We start from the raw sequence: 17,152 nt of genomic DNA on the forward strand, positions 1-17,152 counted from the left end.
AGGTCCACAGCTCGATACCTGTCCCAGTTGACAGAGTTGAAGTGATGCAACTGGGGAGGGGTGATTAAAGGCAGAGTGGATCTTTGACCTTCTCATGCAGTGACTTCTCTTCTAGTGTGGATGGTGATCTTTTGTGGGTCATGAAATCAATTTAATGGGTCACGAACAACATTCAAAAGAGAGGAGAAAAAGAGGTGGTAGGGAATGAGAAAAAGGAAAGGAAAAGAAAAGAAAGGAAGAGAGAAATTAAAAAAGAAAAGAATGTATCATACTGCACCACATGTAGTTAGAACAGTATTAATCCGTGAAACTTTTGTTCCATTATATATGTGCATGCTGTGTTGTTATGAAAAAAGTATCTTTCTTACTGTAGGTTGTAGTACAAAAAGATGACTGGATCTCATTCAAACTCAATAGTCATCAGGAAAATAAAAATTAAAGTAGCAAAATATGTTTTCAGAGGCAAAATATGTAAAAACAACCTCAATGCCTGTCAATAAAGAGCAGATTAATAGGGCCAGGCGCGGTGGCTCATGCCTGTAATCCCAGCACTTTGGGAGGCCGAGGCGGGCGGATCACAAAGTCAGGAGTTCAAGACCAGCGTGGCCAACATGGTGAAAACCTGTCTCTATTAAAAATACAAAAAAATTAGCCAGGCATGGTGGTGTGTGCCTATAGTCCCAGCTACTCAGGAAGCTGAGGCAGGAGAATCACTTGAACCTGGGAGATGGAGGTTGCAGTGAGCCGAGATCACACCACTGCACACCAGCTTGGGCAACAGAGTGAGACTTCGTCTCAAAAAAAAAAGAGATTAATAAATTATTATATATTCATACTACAGCGATTAAGAATGGCTTAGATCTATACATATTAAACTAGGGAAATTTTCCATGATTAAGAAAGAAAAGCACACTCCAGATAAATGCATGTGGTATGATCTTATTTTCGTACAATACATGATGAAATGATAAGACCCCCAACACAGAGGTAAACATTTGGGTGGTGGATTGAGTGGAATGGAAGAGGAAAGAGAGAAGTAGAAAGTAAGGAAAACAATGACAAAGGCTTATAGCAAAAATAGGTATGTCCTGTATATTATTCAGGGGCTCATAGGAAATGGCAGACATCTACAAACTGTGAAAATCGAGAAGAGTTTAATAAAGTGACTAGTTACAAAGTTGTGGGAAGTGTTTAGGAAAACCAATAGGGGCTAGTCCCCCGGGTTTATAACAGCAGGGAGCCATTACTACCACCTGAGGCTGAAGGGGCACATGAGGGTGGTTACCAGAGCCTGGAGTGACCAGCCACATGCAAAGAGCCTCTAGACAAGTGCTGTGGACTTTGGAAGGAGGAGGCCGTCAATCTGCTGTGACTGGCAGGAAGGAAGAACATTTCTCTCTCCTTTCACCCTCTACTCTCCTGCTGGTGCATCCCACCGGTCAACCCAACTGGAGGCCTAGGGGACCCACTGATGTGGCCTACAAAGGTCAGCTGCCAAGGACTGGCCTGGGCAGGGTCAGAGCACGGTAGAGGGCTCTGGAGAGCAGTCCTAAAGGGACACAGGGACACAGTCAATATAGACTTCTAGAACATTCAACGAAAAGGTAGAAGAATATAAATCCCATCTACCATGTTTCTATTTGTATGTAAAAATTAAATATTCACATGGATAAGAATGAAAGGGTTATCAGGGCAAATGACAGTATTGATTTGTTTTTGTGATAGTGTTTCAGATTTGGGTTAATCCAATCCAATGTCTTCAAAAATAATTACATTTAAAGGACAGTTTTCTTTTTTATTCTTTGCAGCAAGAGACCTGAGTTAAAATTCTGACTCTGCCTTACATTGCTGTTTCTCTAACTTCCTCATCTCTAAACTGGGAATAATAAATGCACCTATGATTGCTAAGAGGATTAAATAAGCTAGGTGATTTTGAGATCTTAGAACAGTAGTTGGCACACAGTAAATGCTTTAAGTGTTTGCTGTTATGTATGGGGACGACAGGACAAGAGCCTCCAAGGCCAGGCGTGGTGGCTCACGTCTGTAATCCCAGCACTTTGGGAGGCCAAGGAAGGCAGATCACTTGAGGCCGGGAGTTCGAGACCAGCCCGGCTAACATGGTGAAACCTTGTCTCTACTAACAATACAAAAATTAGCCGGATGTGGTGGCACACACCTGTAATCCCAGCTATTCGGGAGGCTGAGGCAGGAGAATCGCTTGAACCCGGGAGGTGGAGGTTGTGGTGAGCTGAGATTGTATCACTGCACTCCAGCCTGGGCGACAGAGTGAGACTCTATCTCCAGTCTACCCACCATCCAGCCAAAGCAAGTTCCCTGTAAAGGGCACTCTTAATCATGTTGCTGTCTTCCTTGAAGTTAGTCAGTGGTCTCCAGACCTCGCAGGACAATATTCAAATGTCACCCTTACAGGTATCTCCAGCTTCATCCTTTTCACCTCTTCCCCATGTGCCTTTGCTCTGGCCACACCAATTCCTCCTGGTTCTGTACAAGTGCCATGCTGTCCCATGTCCAGAGAATTCTGTTGGAAATGCCTTTTCCAGACCATGTCACTTTCCTACCTTGCTAACTCTTACTACTCACCATTGAAATTTCAAATGTCACCTCCCCTGAAAATACTTCCTGTTCCCCCCCAGTCTGTTTAGAAGCAGCTACCACCTCATCCCATAGAATCCCATGCAGGCTGTATCACGCCACACTCTAAATCATGAGCGTACCAATTCCCCCATCAGTAGTGGGCCCCTCAAAGGTAGCAGTGACAACTTTTGTCTCTGGACCCCAGCCTAGAGCAGAGAACCTGATGAGAGTCGATACTTAATCCTGATTTATCTGGGGATTACATTCATAAATCAACAAGATAAGTAACCCAAAATCATTCAGCTAAGTAGGTGGCAGGGCCAAAATTCAAACCCAGCTCTGTTTGACTCCAAAGGCTACTACTTTCCCCCAACCATCTGGAAGTTCTATGACTGCCCTTGGAGTAGCTGCATGCCTGAGGGAACTCCCAGGGGCACTAGACCAGCTCCAGCCAGAATGAGCTGGTCAGCAGAGACCAGGAGAAATAAATGCCTCCTTTCTGGGAGTATCAACCACATGACATTTGCTTTATCAAGGGACTTTCCCAAGAAAATCAATTTCTGGAGCATGTTAAAATACAAACAAACCACCACCCACCCACCCACTTCTTAAAGACAATTGGTCCAAAGAGATCTTAGAGAATTCAGACAATTCCACAATGTTGAGAGCACCATCTGATCACGTGAACTTTGTTTTCCCTAACCAAGCATTTTTCTACAGAATTTTGATTTTAAATTTGGCTTCACTGTGAAATGTGCATCCCCATTCTCTATTGTTTCACCCATGGCAAACCTGTGTGCACAGCCACGGATACCCTAGGGACTCTTGCCATAGGCACCATTTGAGATTTGCTCTTGTGGCTTATGATGATGTTACCAGAATCCCTTGATAACAGTGTTTATATCTATTTATAACTGTAACCTATTATCCTATTTTCCATATAATTGGATGCGACCGAAGTTAAAAAAAATTCAGCTGCATAAGAAAAGTCATGCTTTTACAGAGCAGATGTTTGCTCAGCATGGAAAGTAAATTAGTCTTTAACACAAATGCCCAGAAACACATAAGCACTCTTTCCAAAAGCACTGATGTTAATATTTTATAATGAAAAATAATTTAAAGATAAAGGATATTAAACATGCAAGGGAAGTAACCACTGATGGTTTTTAAAATAGGTATTCATTTTACCTCTTTAAGGTATGATGCTGGTTGCAATTCAGGCACTGGATTCTTTCTCCAGTTCAGGGCAGAGAAAAATGACTTATAATCTATTTGTTTTTCACTGTCTTCAAACCTGAAAATATAATTATAATATATAATTTGACTCAATCTGCAGAATTCAAGACCAAAATGTCAGTTTCAATTTTATCATGAAAACATAATACCATATATGCTTCAATATCTGATATTTTTCTCATTTCTTACAATTTCTTATTGCTTCTGACCCTCCAGAATGTAAATTCTTTGAGCAGGGATCTTGCCTATCTAATTCATCAAAATATCCCCAACAACAAGATCAGTGCTGGCACTTAGTAGGTGTTCAATAAATACTTGTTGTAGTTGCCACAGAAGCAAATTTGCTCATTCAGTAATGAAGACTATAGTGACATTTTGTTAAAAAGATTTAAAGGTCCTTTTAGTTTAATGGTTGATATTACATGTCAGCAAATAGAATGTCCTTATATTCCTTAAATTGCATACCTTTTAAATCTTTAAGGCAAGCTAGATTCATTTGTCTACCAGTATATTTTTTGAAAAAATAAAAGGCATCTTTATCATTTATTATGTAGCCATTAAAAGGGGTTATTTAGATCCAAATTTGCTATCATATAAATATGTTCTCGATACACTGTTAAGTAGAAAGGAGGCTGTAAAACAGTATGTAGAGTTATGATCCCACTTTAGGCTTATATTTATATTAAAAAACAGAAAAAATATGGTAGCAATAGACTTACATATTAAGAATAGATATCTCTGGGAAGAGAGATTCTGATTTTTGATTTTTCTTTAGACTTTTGTGTATCATCTGAATTGTTTTAAGTTTATAATCAGAAAAACTTCAGCCCATTTTCATTTTGAACAAAAATTAACAAATGATTATTCTGTACCATAAAAATACAGGTCAAAAATAATGAATCTCTTTGACCACTATTTCCTAATTATGGATATTAGCCAAAATTCTTCCTTAACCATAATAGAAATTTGGCCATGAAGATACAGTAATTTCAACACAATTGCTACAATGACCTAAACACAAAATACTTCTTAGTGTAATGCCTCAATGCCACCTATCCTAAATTTGATCACATTCTGCCAGTTTTTAAGGTTAATTATCATGTAACACCAGTTTTTGAAGGAAAATACAAAGTGGTCACTAGACATTGTTCCAGGCACCCTGTTCCAGGCTCCTACCCTTAAAATATACTCCTAATCAGTCCAAAGATTTTTCTCTTTTCTTCTCAAAGTACTAAAAAATTAATAGCTTATATTTATAAACTAATAAAAATTAGCAGCAATAAATTAAATGTTACAAGCTGAAGTCACATAGCCTCATCAATCTAAACAAAATGGAATAAACAAAGTGACCAGAAGAGGGGAAAGGGGAATTCTGTAATTCTTTTGTGTACATTTTCTTTGGCCAAGGATTCTAAGATACAATTCCAATATGCTGCCCCCTACTCACTGTTTACCCTTTAAATTATGGCTCACTAGTCATTTCAACTCCTTTAAAGGACATACTCTGTTTATGGAAATATTTATAGCCAAAACGTAGGACCATTATTTCTTTTATTTGTGTATGTTTTGGGGGAAGAATGAAAACTCAATTAAAGATGTCTCATAATAAACTTTTTTTTTAGCACAGAGCCTTGAAAGAAAGTATTTCCTAATATCCCGAGTAGGAGCTAACGTCAAAGAATGAGATCATGTAGGACCTTTGGCTTTTATGCTGAGGAAAACTAAGAGCCACTAGAGCATATTCTACAGAAAGGTTATGAGACCTTCAATGTTCTGAATGTTTGTGTCCCCTCAAAATTCATATATTGAGGCCTCATCAATGTGATGATATTAGGAGTTGGGGCTTTAGGAAAGGTGATTAGATAGTGAGGGCTCTGCCCTCATGATGACATTAGTGTCCTTATATTAATTAAAGAGACCCCAGAGAGCACTCTTGCCCCTTCTGCCATGTAATCCTGTAAGGATTCAGAGAGAAGGCATCATCTGTGAGCCAGGAAGTGGGCCCTCATCAGACCCAAATCTGTTGTCATCTTGGTCTTGGACATCCCAGCCATGAGAACTCTGAGCAATGAATTTCTGTTGTTTATAAGCCACCTAGTTTATGGTATTGTTATAGCAATCTGAACAGACTAAGAAGGGACTTATGATATTTTTAAAAGATCACTCTGACTGATATATTCAGAGTAGAACACAGAGGGCAAGGCAGAAGTGGCAAGGACAGTTAGAAGTCCCTTGCAGGGATCCAGATGAGAGACAACGGCAGTTTAGATGAGGGCGGTGGCACTGGAAGGCAATGAGGAGTGGCCAATTCCGAATATATTTTGAATGTAGGATTCCTAAAAGACTATATATATTATGTAAGAGAGAGAGGGAAAAAGAGAGAGTATTCAGGATGACTCCAATGCCTTTGCTTGAATAACTGGAGCAATGGAGCTGCCCTAACTGAGATGAGAAAGACTGCAGGGACTGCCGGTTGGAAAGATCATGAGCTCAGTTTTGGATATGCCACATTTGGATGGAAAGTGAGCAAGTGGGGCTATGAGTCTGAAGCTCAAGGAAGTAGTCCATTTGAAGATATAAATATGGGAGTCATTAGCCATATAGAAGGTATTTAAAGCCATAAAATTGGGAGACTTGAGGAGATCATCAATAAAATAAGTTTCTCTATCTGCTCTTAAAGTACAGAATTTGTCAGTAAATTCCCATTACATCAATTATAAGAGGCACTTACTCAATCCTAGGGGTTTCAGAGGTATAGTATCCTGGTAGTCTGGGAACCAGTCAAAGACTACCAAATAAATCTAGGATCACATCAGACTTCACTCCTCATATACAATCCACTAAGCAGTCCTGTGGGTTCTACCACTGTAGCATATAACAAGTCTATCTATTTCTCTCCATCTCTTTTACCACTCCCTAATTCCAAGCCACTATTGTCTCTCATCTGGATTATAGCAATAACTTCCTGTCTTGGTCTTGCTACTTCTACTCTTACCTAGCAGCAGACCATCCTCCACCACAGTGCTCTTTCTAAAACACAGATCAGATCATTCACTTTCTTGTTTGCAATCCTCCAGTGGCTTCCCAATCCACTTAGAACACAAGCTAAACTCCTTATGAGGGTTTATAAGACCCAACTTAATCTGGCTGCTGATGGCCTCTCTGATTACATCTCCTCACTTGAAAACTCTCTGTTTACAATGTTTCAGGTATACTAGCCTTCTTCTGGTTCCTTGATCACGCCAAGATTGCTGGCAGAAATGCAAGGCATTTGCACTTCTGGTCCCTTTGTCTGGAAAGTCCCATTTCAAATGTTGCTTCCTTAGAAAGTCCTCCTGAAGTTCCTCTTATCTGAGTCCCTATGCCTGAATTTGCATTTGCCCTAGATGATGGCACTGGAACTTACTGGAAAATTTCTGGAAGTCACCACAGGAAGTCCTATCATTAGATGTTGTTACCACTAACTCTGATATTTACCTGTTACCTCATAACACCCAGTCTTCCTTCCTGCCCAGTTCATATGTCAGACTCAAAACATTGAACCATTTATCCATTTAGGGGGACAATTAAGAAGAATATTTAGGAATCAAATGATATTCAGGAAGGTCCACTGAATAAAAGTATACATAGCTCAGAAATAATGTCTAAAAGTTTTTTGAGAAAAAATGCTTAAACGAGTTCATCTTTCCAAAATCCCAGAGCCAGGCCTAAAGGAAGAGTTGTGGTAATGTGGTAAAATACTCCAAGTTTTTCTTTTCAGTTCTGTCTTAGAGGATCTCAGTGTGTGTGGGAATCCCCCCAAGAGGCACAAGGGAGAAAAGAACAAAGGATATTTCAATTAAAAGGAATAAAACTAGCTCATGTTTCTTGGAAGAATTCTTTGCTCTTGGGAAGTAGATAGGGTTGCAGTAAATCACGATGAATCAATCACAAGTATTTGTCTCCCTTTTCCCCCAAATCCTACCAAAATGACCAAAAAACAATAAAAATAGGTTATAACCCACAATGACAAAGAGAATTGGAAAAAAGACCATGGTAGAGAAGAGACGTCAAACTCTTTTCAAGATGAAAAGTAAACAGAGGATTGGTAACTAACTTGGCAGAGCTGAGGAAGAGAAGCTGAACCCTAAATGTCCCTGTCAGTGGGGAGAGGGCACTCAGAGTCCAGTTGATTTGGCCCACAAAATTCCTGGGAGACTGAGTGACTGCAGACTCCAGGTGCCAATAAAGGCAGGAATATGGTGTGGCACTGAAAACACGGATTGTTTGAAAGCCTGAAGAAAGTGGGGGCCGGGCATGGTGGCTCAGGCCTGTAATCTCAGCACTTTGGGAGGCGGAGGCGGGCAGATCATGAGGTCAGGAGATCGAGACCATCCTGGCTAACACAGTGAAACCCCGTCCCTACTAAAAATACAAAAAATTAGCTGGGCGTGGTGGCGGGCGCCTGTAGTCCCAGCTACTCGGGAGGCTGAGGCAGGAGAATGGCGTGAACCCGGGAGGCGGAGCTTGCAGTGAGCCGAGACTGTGCCACTACACTCCCGCCTGGGCGACAGAGCGAGACTCCATCTCAAAAGAAAAAAAAAAAAGAAAGCCTGAAGAAAGCAAGAGCAACTGAACAGCCAAGTATCTTCCTCCATACTGTGCTCCTCCCTGTAGAGACCAGAGGCTTGTTCTCCAGAGAAATTCAATCAAAGAAACTCCAGTTTGGGGAGAGGAGGCAAAATGGAGTGCAGAGGATGAGGGGCGGTCAGGTGCCTTCTTTCCCCTTTTCTACTCCTAGAATACCAGTGGCCATGCTTAAACTCTCCCTTTCCCCATCACAACCTCCCTCCTATCTTTGCAGGAGAAGACAGGATTCTTCTCTCCATACTCTGAATGGTTCCAGAGAAATCTCCAGATTCCAGCTTCTGGGGATTCTCTAATAAAATGAAGGCTCAGGAGTTGACTGGGTAGTGAAATCCACTAATCAACAAACCCCTTCCCCTGACCAAAGCATCCAACATTAAAGACAGAAGCCAAAACAGCAATAGAAAAAAAAAAAAAAAAAAAGGAACCAAAAGCAATTCAGGGAACAGAGGGAAAGATGTGAGATATGAGGATGTATTACATTCCTGAAAAAAGAACAGAAGACTACAAGAAAGAAATATCTGGATGAAAAACGTGCTCTTGGAATTAAATTTTTTAATATGATAGTAAAAGATGCAGTAGAAGGGCTGGAATATAAACTTAAGGAAATCCCTTAGTAAATGCATCCTAATGAAAAACAAAATCTGGAAGAGAAAATATCCAAATTCGAGAGCTCTAAAATCTTTCTATTTATTACTTATTTATTTATTTTTCATACAGGGTCTTGCTCTGTTGCCCAGGCTGGAGTGCAGTGGCACGATTATAGCTTACTGTAGCCTCAATCTCCCAGGCTCAAGTGATCCTCCAGCTTCAGCCTACTGGGTAACTGTGCCTACAGGTGCGTACCACCATGCCTGGCTAATTTTTTATTTTTATTTTTTGTAGAGACAGGGTCTCACTATGTTGCCAGGCTGGCCGAGAACTCCTGAGCTCAAGTCTCCTGCCTCAGCCTCCCAAAGTGCTGGGATTACAGGTGTGAGCCACCACAGCTGGCCTTAAAATCTTAGCAATAGGAGTTCTCATAATAGAGAAGAAATTATTAAATCATTAATAGAAAATTTCTCAGAACCAAAGGACAGTGACTCCAAACTAGAAGAGCCTATAGGGTGTTAAGCACAACGAATCCATATATAGCTACACATACACACACACACACACACACATACTCTCTGTCTCTCTCTCTCATCATGAACTTCCAGAATACTAGGAATAAAGAGAAGATCCTAAGAGCATTCCAAAAAGAATAAATAGCAATGTAAATCAATATTAAGCTAAATTTTCAGTCACTATAACAGGAAGTTAGCAGACAGTATCTGCAAATGATCAATTATGATATCATGTGCAGTGCACTCAATATGTACATGCTATTTTAAATAGCAGAAGCAGCTAGAAGTGCTGAAAGTGGCTTCTTCTTGTGAATGGGTCTGGGGGGTGGAGAAGAATGTGGCCAGAGACTGCTGTTGTTGAAATAAGCTTTTTAGAATGATTTGATAATTTTTGACTATCAGCATATGTCAGTTTGATTTGAAGAAAATTTTAAGGAGTGTAAAAAGCAGATGAGAGACTCTGAGACATGATTTTCCAGGTAGTAAACATGTAAAAGTCAGATGTGGAAAGAAAGAAATGCTACTAGTCGGGAGTATATTCAGGAGGAATGAGTCTCTCAGTTTTCCTCCCTGCTCCAAAATTCTGCCCGTAGCCTCCTGGGCCACTGACATAGGGTGATTTTTCATGCCATCATTTGTTATTATAACATGCACTCTAATATACACCATGCTTGTTAGATGAGGTTGTAAGGAGAGAATCAGGACATAAGGAAGATCTCCAGTCCTAACAATAGTATAGGTCAGAGGAGGAAGAGGAGGCAGGGGAAGCAGTTCAGAGACAGAGAAAGGTCTGAATATTACAGGAGTGAGAACAAATCAATCAGTCAGTGACTAGAGTTACCCCTGAAGGTTATCTCCCCAAGTCCCCCATCACGGAGGCCTCCCTCTGTCTCATGGCTAGAAGCATCATTTACCAAATCCTAGCCATCCTTTCAAAATAATCTGGAAAAGCCTATGAATCGTATGGAAGATAAATCTCCTTATTTCATGGCCATGCTGTGCTTTCCATAAAAAAAAAAAAAGTGGTCCCAATTCTCCACCTGAGTCCCCTGCTTCACTCCTCTCCAAATGACATTGGCTCTTGTTAAAACTCTGATCCATGGTTAAAGGACAAAGATTTGCCACTCTGGAGGAAATTCTTTTCAAAAGGCTTTGAAGGCAATTCCAAAGAAGAACTTTCTATGGCCACATTGTTGGAATCAGTGTGCAGCCTTCCAAGGTTACTGCCCTAAAGGGCAGCACTAATTCTGGCTTTTAAGTGTTTCTACGCTTGTTAAAAAGTCAGCCTTCTTACTTTCAAGTCCTAGCTCACAGTGCGAAAGTGTTTTCCTAAAACCTCCATAAATTCTTCTTTCCCTTTGATACTTGCGAATCCACCATTTTCTCTACTACACAAACTCAGAGACATGTTTGTGGAAAAAGGGGGAGGGAAGGCAATTCCTCTGGTTCCTTTCTAGATAATACGACCCCTCGAACATGCTTCCTGATGTCTTGCTAGGTGGGAGTTCTTAGAACTGAGTCTGATGTGACGTTTGACTGATGTTCATACTCCCCCTCCCCAAAATGATAAATGGCTTGAAAACCACAGAAGCCAAGAAGCCATCCATCTCCTTGCTACGGGGAATAATCCTGAGCTGCTCTATTTCCACCCTTGGTAGAGGTAAAAGGCTCAGTGGCAGCTGTAATTTGCTGAAGAGGAGCCTTCTTCTCCTCTATTGCAAAGGTCACCTCATCATTTAGGGGAATGGTCTGGAAGGGAGAGAAGACGGTGAAGATCCATTTTTGACTCAGTTGTATTTGGTTTCAGTCCATTACCCAACAAACCCAGGGGTGCATCTTGAAACACCTGGTAAAAGTCGTCAAGGCCAGACACTTGAGAAGAGATGGAGCTCTGGGCCCCTGCGTCAAGCTGCCAACAAGTAACTCTGGTTATCTCTAAATAGTCATGCCTCTAAATTCCAATTCTGACTCCAGCACAGATCTCTGGTGAGGTGGGACACAGCTGCCAGGTAAGGACTGTATGTACATAGAGTCGATATTCTGTTTGTCCATATGGTTTGGGATTTAAAAGAAAAATCTTTTCAACTAGAAATCCTCTTATATTTGAAAAGGTAGAAAGCATCTGGGTGGGTGGATGGGTCTGACAAAGAGACAGAGAGAGTGAGAGGAGAGAGCACACAAAGGAGGAAAAAGGGAGAGACGGAGAGACAGAGAGAAGGGGCTTCTCTGTGAAAACTTCATCAGTACACCAAACACTCTGCCACAATAGCTACCACATGGCTCAGCCCTTGCCCTTCAGTCTCACTGCCAGGTATTGTTGGGTGAAATCACAGGAGCACTAACCCTGCCTCTGGGAGCGGGGCAGGGGGCAGGGCTGGGTAGACTATAATGAGATGATTTTAAAGCCCTGTTAACTTTTTCCATTTTAACTGATATTTCTGGATGAGGCACCAGCTCTCTTGGGAGGCCAGTTCTAAGGCATTCCATGGAACCCAAAGCCAACTATAAAAGTCTAGCTCAGGACCGAGCTGCTGGGGAAAGAGTTGCACTTGAATCTCTAGTTATTCCAAGTCTAGATTTAGAAGGCCACAATTAGGGGAGAAGGCTGCCTCTTTCCTTCCCAGTCCCACAAAGAATACTTCAGAATGGAATGGCTTCAGAATTCCCTCTATCTCTTATGGTCTAACAATCAGAATTTTTTGCTTATTATTACAGAGGAATATTAATATCCAAATGAAGGCTCAGAGGGGTTGAGTAAATGCCCAAGAATCGCAGGGCCAGGAAACAGTAGAGTTGACCTGCAGAGGCAGGAGCAGCTCTGGTGGACACCAAGCCCATGTTTTTCTCCCCCATGTCCAGTGCGTTAGCACAGGACAAGTATTTGAGGCTGCAAAAATGAACGAGATCTAGTCCCTACCCTCAGGAGCTCAGATAGAGGCAAAGGTTTAGAGTTATCTTAGGCAGTTGTAGTTGTACTTCCATTAGAAGCTCATCTTGGCCTGGAGCACAGTCTTTCAGTGAGAGACTCTCAGAGTTTATACTTATGAAATGAGAAATAATGCCTACTGTCAATTAAAATGTACCTTTTAACATGCTCAAAAATTTACAAAATATTCTAAGGCCCTTAGCACTACATCAATACAAAGTGTCACTCCTATTATTAACGGATAATCGCTACCACTATATAGAACATTTAAGTCTGATGCTCTGTGCATTAATGAAATGAATTTGCTTGGTAAGTAAGGTGACCTTATACCAGCTCCCACAGCACAAACTGACAGGGGCTGAGGTAACCAGATACAAAAAGGTTTTGAAGTCCTGATTCCAGTTTGAGTTATGCTAATATAATAAGGAAAATATCAAGCTGAATTATAAGAAAAATGGGAATGGAGTAGAAGGAAAATCCTGGTACCAAAATACAGGGTTAGGAGAAATACATGGGTAACAATTACTGGGTGAAAGAAAGCATCCAACCCTTTAGCCATATTGTTTTTCATCTCCTGATCTGAATTTACACAGCAGGGTTACACGGCTGCTCAACAGCTGCCCAGCTCCATCCCAAGGCAGGTAAAACTATTCCTGGGCAAAAGCATGCATTGAACAAAATCAACAAGCTCCATGCCTGCCTCCCACGGGAGACTGTAGACGTCAGAGGGGGCTCTGGCTTAGCGTGCCATAAGGAGGGCTGTGCAGAAAGAGACTCTGGTCAGGGCTCTGTAAAGCCCTGTGGAGTCTGTGGGGAACAATAAGAATGCAGAATATAAATGTAAGCTGCAGGCTGATGGGCCCATTAGGAATTAGGGCAGTCTTTGAAAGGAATCTGCAGAGATGATGCAAAACACTAAGCATGTGACCCAAATCATGGCAGGGCATATTGGAGGGAGAGGGGAATGGGAATGAGACATTTTCTAATCTGATTAGTCTGAAGTTTCCCCTGAGTGTGGAGAAGGGTCACTGCACAATTAGAGGCAAAGTTAGACTGAACATGGTCTGCTTAGCAGCTGAGCGGGATGACCTCCTCAAAGCTAAGCTGGGCTTGGAGACAGATGTGTTCAGAGACTGAGATGACTTCGAAGCAAGTTCTGAAACAATCTTTTTGCATTTAATGTCAAATCATAAAGGCAAAGACAAAACAGTCTGCTGAGAGAATGAGAGGATGATGACTTGGTGGCCTCAGCACTGGATAAGAAACATGTAGGTCCTCCAGAGGCCAGGCTCCCACATTACTGGACTTTCCAAGACAACTCATCCTCAAGGCCATCAAAAGATAATCTAATAAACATCCACAGCTTCCTGACTAGAAGACAGCTTAATGTGTGAAAGGCATTCAGATCCAATTGTTGAAAAACATGGCTTCCTCTACATAGAAAGACACAGGTTTCTTCCAGTTCATTTCTAAGTCTGAGTGTGTGGTCTATGGTCCCTGACTTAAATTTATCTCCTAGTCCTCAATCAATTCTTTGCACCAGGTATTGTGCTGGATACTTTATGTATGTTATCTCAATTAATCCTCTGAACCACTAGGAAATAGGTAGTGTTACCTCATTCAAGAGATAAGGAATCTGAGGTTCAGGTAGGTCAAAACCCTTGCACAAGATCACACAGCTAACAAGTGGACTCAAAGAATTTAAGAGATGGGAGTGGAGGAGGGGGGTAAAATTGTCAGGATGTGACAACCCATTGGTTATTTATAGGTGGTACATCAAACAGAAGCAGTGTCTGCATCTGAATGAATCGAAGTTCAAGTCACAACTCTTCATTCCAAGGTAAGGGATAAAGAGACACATAAATAGTGCTGTGAGAATTCTTAGGAGGAGATAATCACTCTGATTATCAGCCAAACGAATGCAACGGAGCTTCATGGATATGGTGCCACTTGAAATGGGTCTTGAAGGAAGAGCAAGCTTTCAGCAAGTGAAAACCATTAAGAGCTATTGCCTGTTGAAGAACTAGCAAGAGAAAAGGCCAAAAAAAAGGGGGGAGGGGGAAGGCAGGAGGTATATGTGTAATATGCTAAACGGCCCATGTGGCTGGACTACTGGGAACAGGAAGGGGAGTTTTGGGGGTGGGGGATGATAACTGTGAAGAACTCTGAGTCCAAGGCCTGCCTACTTCATCTCAGTTCCTTTACGGCAGGATCCCTCACACGGCTGCTAGCAAATAAAAGCAAATAGAGTTAAACAAAAACAAAATCAAAACAAAACAAAACAAATAGAGCTGATAATCTAGAAAATTATTCCAGGTTGATTCAATGCACATACACATCCAACTAGATTTGCCCTCTTCTGGGTTTCCCTCTTGATACCTTGGACCCTAGTTCCCTGACATAGAATTTGGCTTTATCTGTTCCTTTGGTTTCTCCTTTTGTCTCAAACAAGGACTCCCTACTTCAGACCCTATTTGAGAACAATGCTCCAGCTGTCAACCCTAAGCCCCACTATGGAGAAGGAGCTTAATTCAAAGTTAAAGAGCTGGTCCTTCCTTAGAGAGCAAAGAGACACCACAGAAGGTTTGTGAGTAAAAGTGCAATATGATGACATATATGTTTGCTCTTAGAAGGTACTTAGCTGCTATATGTAAAGATGGATTTAAACATTTAGAGACTGGTGGATGAAAGACCAATGTGGTGGCACTGCAGTATTTAAGAAGCAATGTGGGTCAGAACAAGAATGATGATAGTGGAAATGGAGAGGAGATAGTAGACGCAGGCAGTAAGGAGGAGGTAGAACTGTCAAGACATCCTAATCTACTGGCTATTTGTAGACAGTAACTCAAAATGATTAGAAGCAGAGGATGTGCATTTGGAAAGTTCAGGATTCAAGTCACAGCTCTTCTTCTACACTATGTGACTTTGGGCAAAATACCTCATCTCTCTAAACCTCAGCATCCTTATGTATGAGATAAGAAGGATAACAGTTTCGACCTCACCAAGCTGTTCTCAAAAAGTAAATGAGAGAATGTATCCAAAACAATGATCACAATGCCTAGAACACAGCCAAAAATGTCAGAATTATCAAGATATATAAGTCAGAGGAGGAGCCAGAGTGAGTGATGCTATAGGAAGCATAAGAGATGGCCAGAGTCTAGGTGGCTGAGAGGGACATGCCAGGAAATCAAAAGTCATGTTCAACAGGAGAATTGATGTGTTTTAGAAAGCAGTTCCCATGCTCTCATTTTATAGCATCATAAACTCTATGTTTTACATCTGGTGCTCTATCAGGACACAGCCCCATGCTAATAACCCTAGGTTCTCTTACTGCATGTCTGTAGCTATCAGGAACTGCTGCTTTGAAAAACCTGCCCTGAATTTTACATCTAATGTCCTCTTAACCAACAAAGTTGTGTATTTCATTTTGTCCCAGGAATCTGTGGATATATAAGTGTGTATTCATGTTAAAAAGATAAAATAATAATTTGTAATAGGCTCTCTAACATTCAAAATCAAGACAAACTTTTCCTTCTGTAACACTTAAATGGAGGTAGGTCACCAATAATATAATCAAAACAGTTAAGGGTAAATCAAGGGTAATTAAAGGGAGATGTAAAACCAGGAATGGTCCCCCAAATAAAACTATGCAGGACAATCCCTGTCAAGAGTGGAACTCTAACTTACCTTGACAATAAGGATTCTAGAAGATCATCACTCAAAGGTAATCTGGAGGATTTGCACAGCCTTTTAATGTCTTTGGTGGGTAATACATTTTTTCTGCATTAAAACAAAGTAAATGAGCTTTTATATACCTTGTATACCTTTAGTAACAATTACATACTATAGGAAAGAAAATACATTTGTGATGTTTCCTGAGAATGTACACATGGAAGTATGAAAATTGGTATTGGAATTCACAATAAGGAAGAACAGTCACATTTCATTTCATCAACATTTTCTATTTCAGAGGCCACCAGATTCCATCCTTACAAAGGCTTTTCCTTCAAGATGCAGATTCTTGGTTGGTGACAGTACAGCCTATTAAGGCTGCAGCCACAAGTGTTGCTCTAAGTAATTGATCTGCATTCTTGACCACTAGTCAAAAATGGTTCTGATATTTGAAAACATCTCTTAATTTGACAGGCATCTAGAGCCTCCAACACAAGTATGATATGACTTGAGGGTGTTTTTCTGTTCTTTTCCTTGGACCCAAACCTTATAACCTGGAAGCCCCAGCTGGGACCTCAATATTCACTTCAATTTTTTCAGATGCTAGCAGTTTTCTCTAGAGCAGCCCAACAGTCATTTTCTCCAGTCTTCTGGGGGCAAAGAAATGCTTGTCCAATGTTCTCATTCAGCCAACACTTTTCCAGGCATCAGGCAAAATTAGAACCAACAGGAAAGAAAGTTGGCTCTTTTCTTTGCAATGAGAATGTTTATATCTAGAATCAAAGCTTGTTGGATCTGGAAGAACCTCAGGCTATCTGATCAAGCAGCCCCATTGTTCCTAAGAAGTGTTCTTTGAATGAAGGAGGGCCACACTTCTCACTCTGGGGAAGGGGGCACCCCCAGGGTGGAAGGCAGGGCCAGGGCCATGCAAAACTCAGGCCACACATCTTCTAGGAAGCTTGGGGAAGCTTAAAGAGTCAAGGAAAAATAC

General features: G+C 41.2%; 1 protein-coding gene across 2 annotated transcripts in view; it reads right to left on the reverse strand.

The window, feature by feature from the left end:
* The window catches only part of EFHC2 (EF-hand domain containing 2), a 202,392-nt gene that overhangs the window by 12,609 nt on the left and 172,631 nt on the right, over positions 1-17,152 (reverse strand). For both annotated transcript variants that reach the window (XM_024240474.2, XM_024240475.3), the window contains 2 exons: positions 16,177-16,269; positions 3,784-3,889 (listed from right to left, as the gene is read on the reverse strand). In XM_024240474.2, the coding sequence (XP_024096242.1) occupies positions 3,784-3,889; positions 16,177-16,269 (199 nt within the window). The remainder of the gene's footprint in view (positions 1-3,783; positions 3,890-16,176; positions 16,270-17,152) is intronic.

Source organism: Pongo abelii, chromosome X (genome assembly GCF_028885655.2).
Source record: "Pongo abelii isolate AG06213 chromosome X, NHGRI_mPonAbe1-v2.0_pri, whole genome shotgun sequence".
Classification (NCBI taxonomy): Eukaryota; Metazoa; Chordata; class Mammalia; order Primates; family Hominidae; genus Pongo; species Pongo abelii.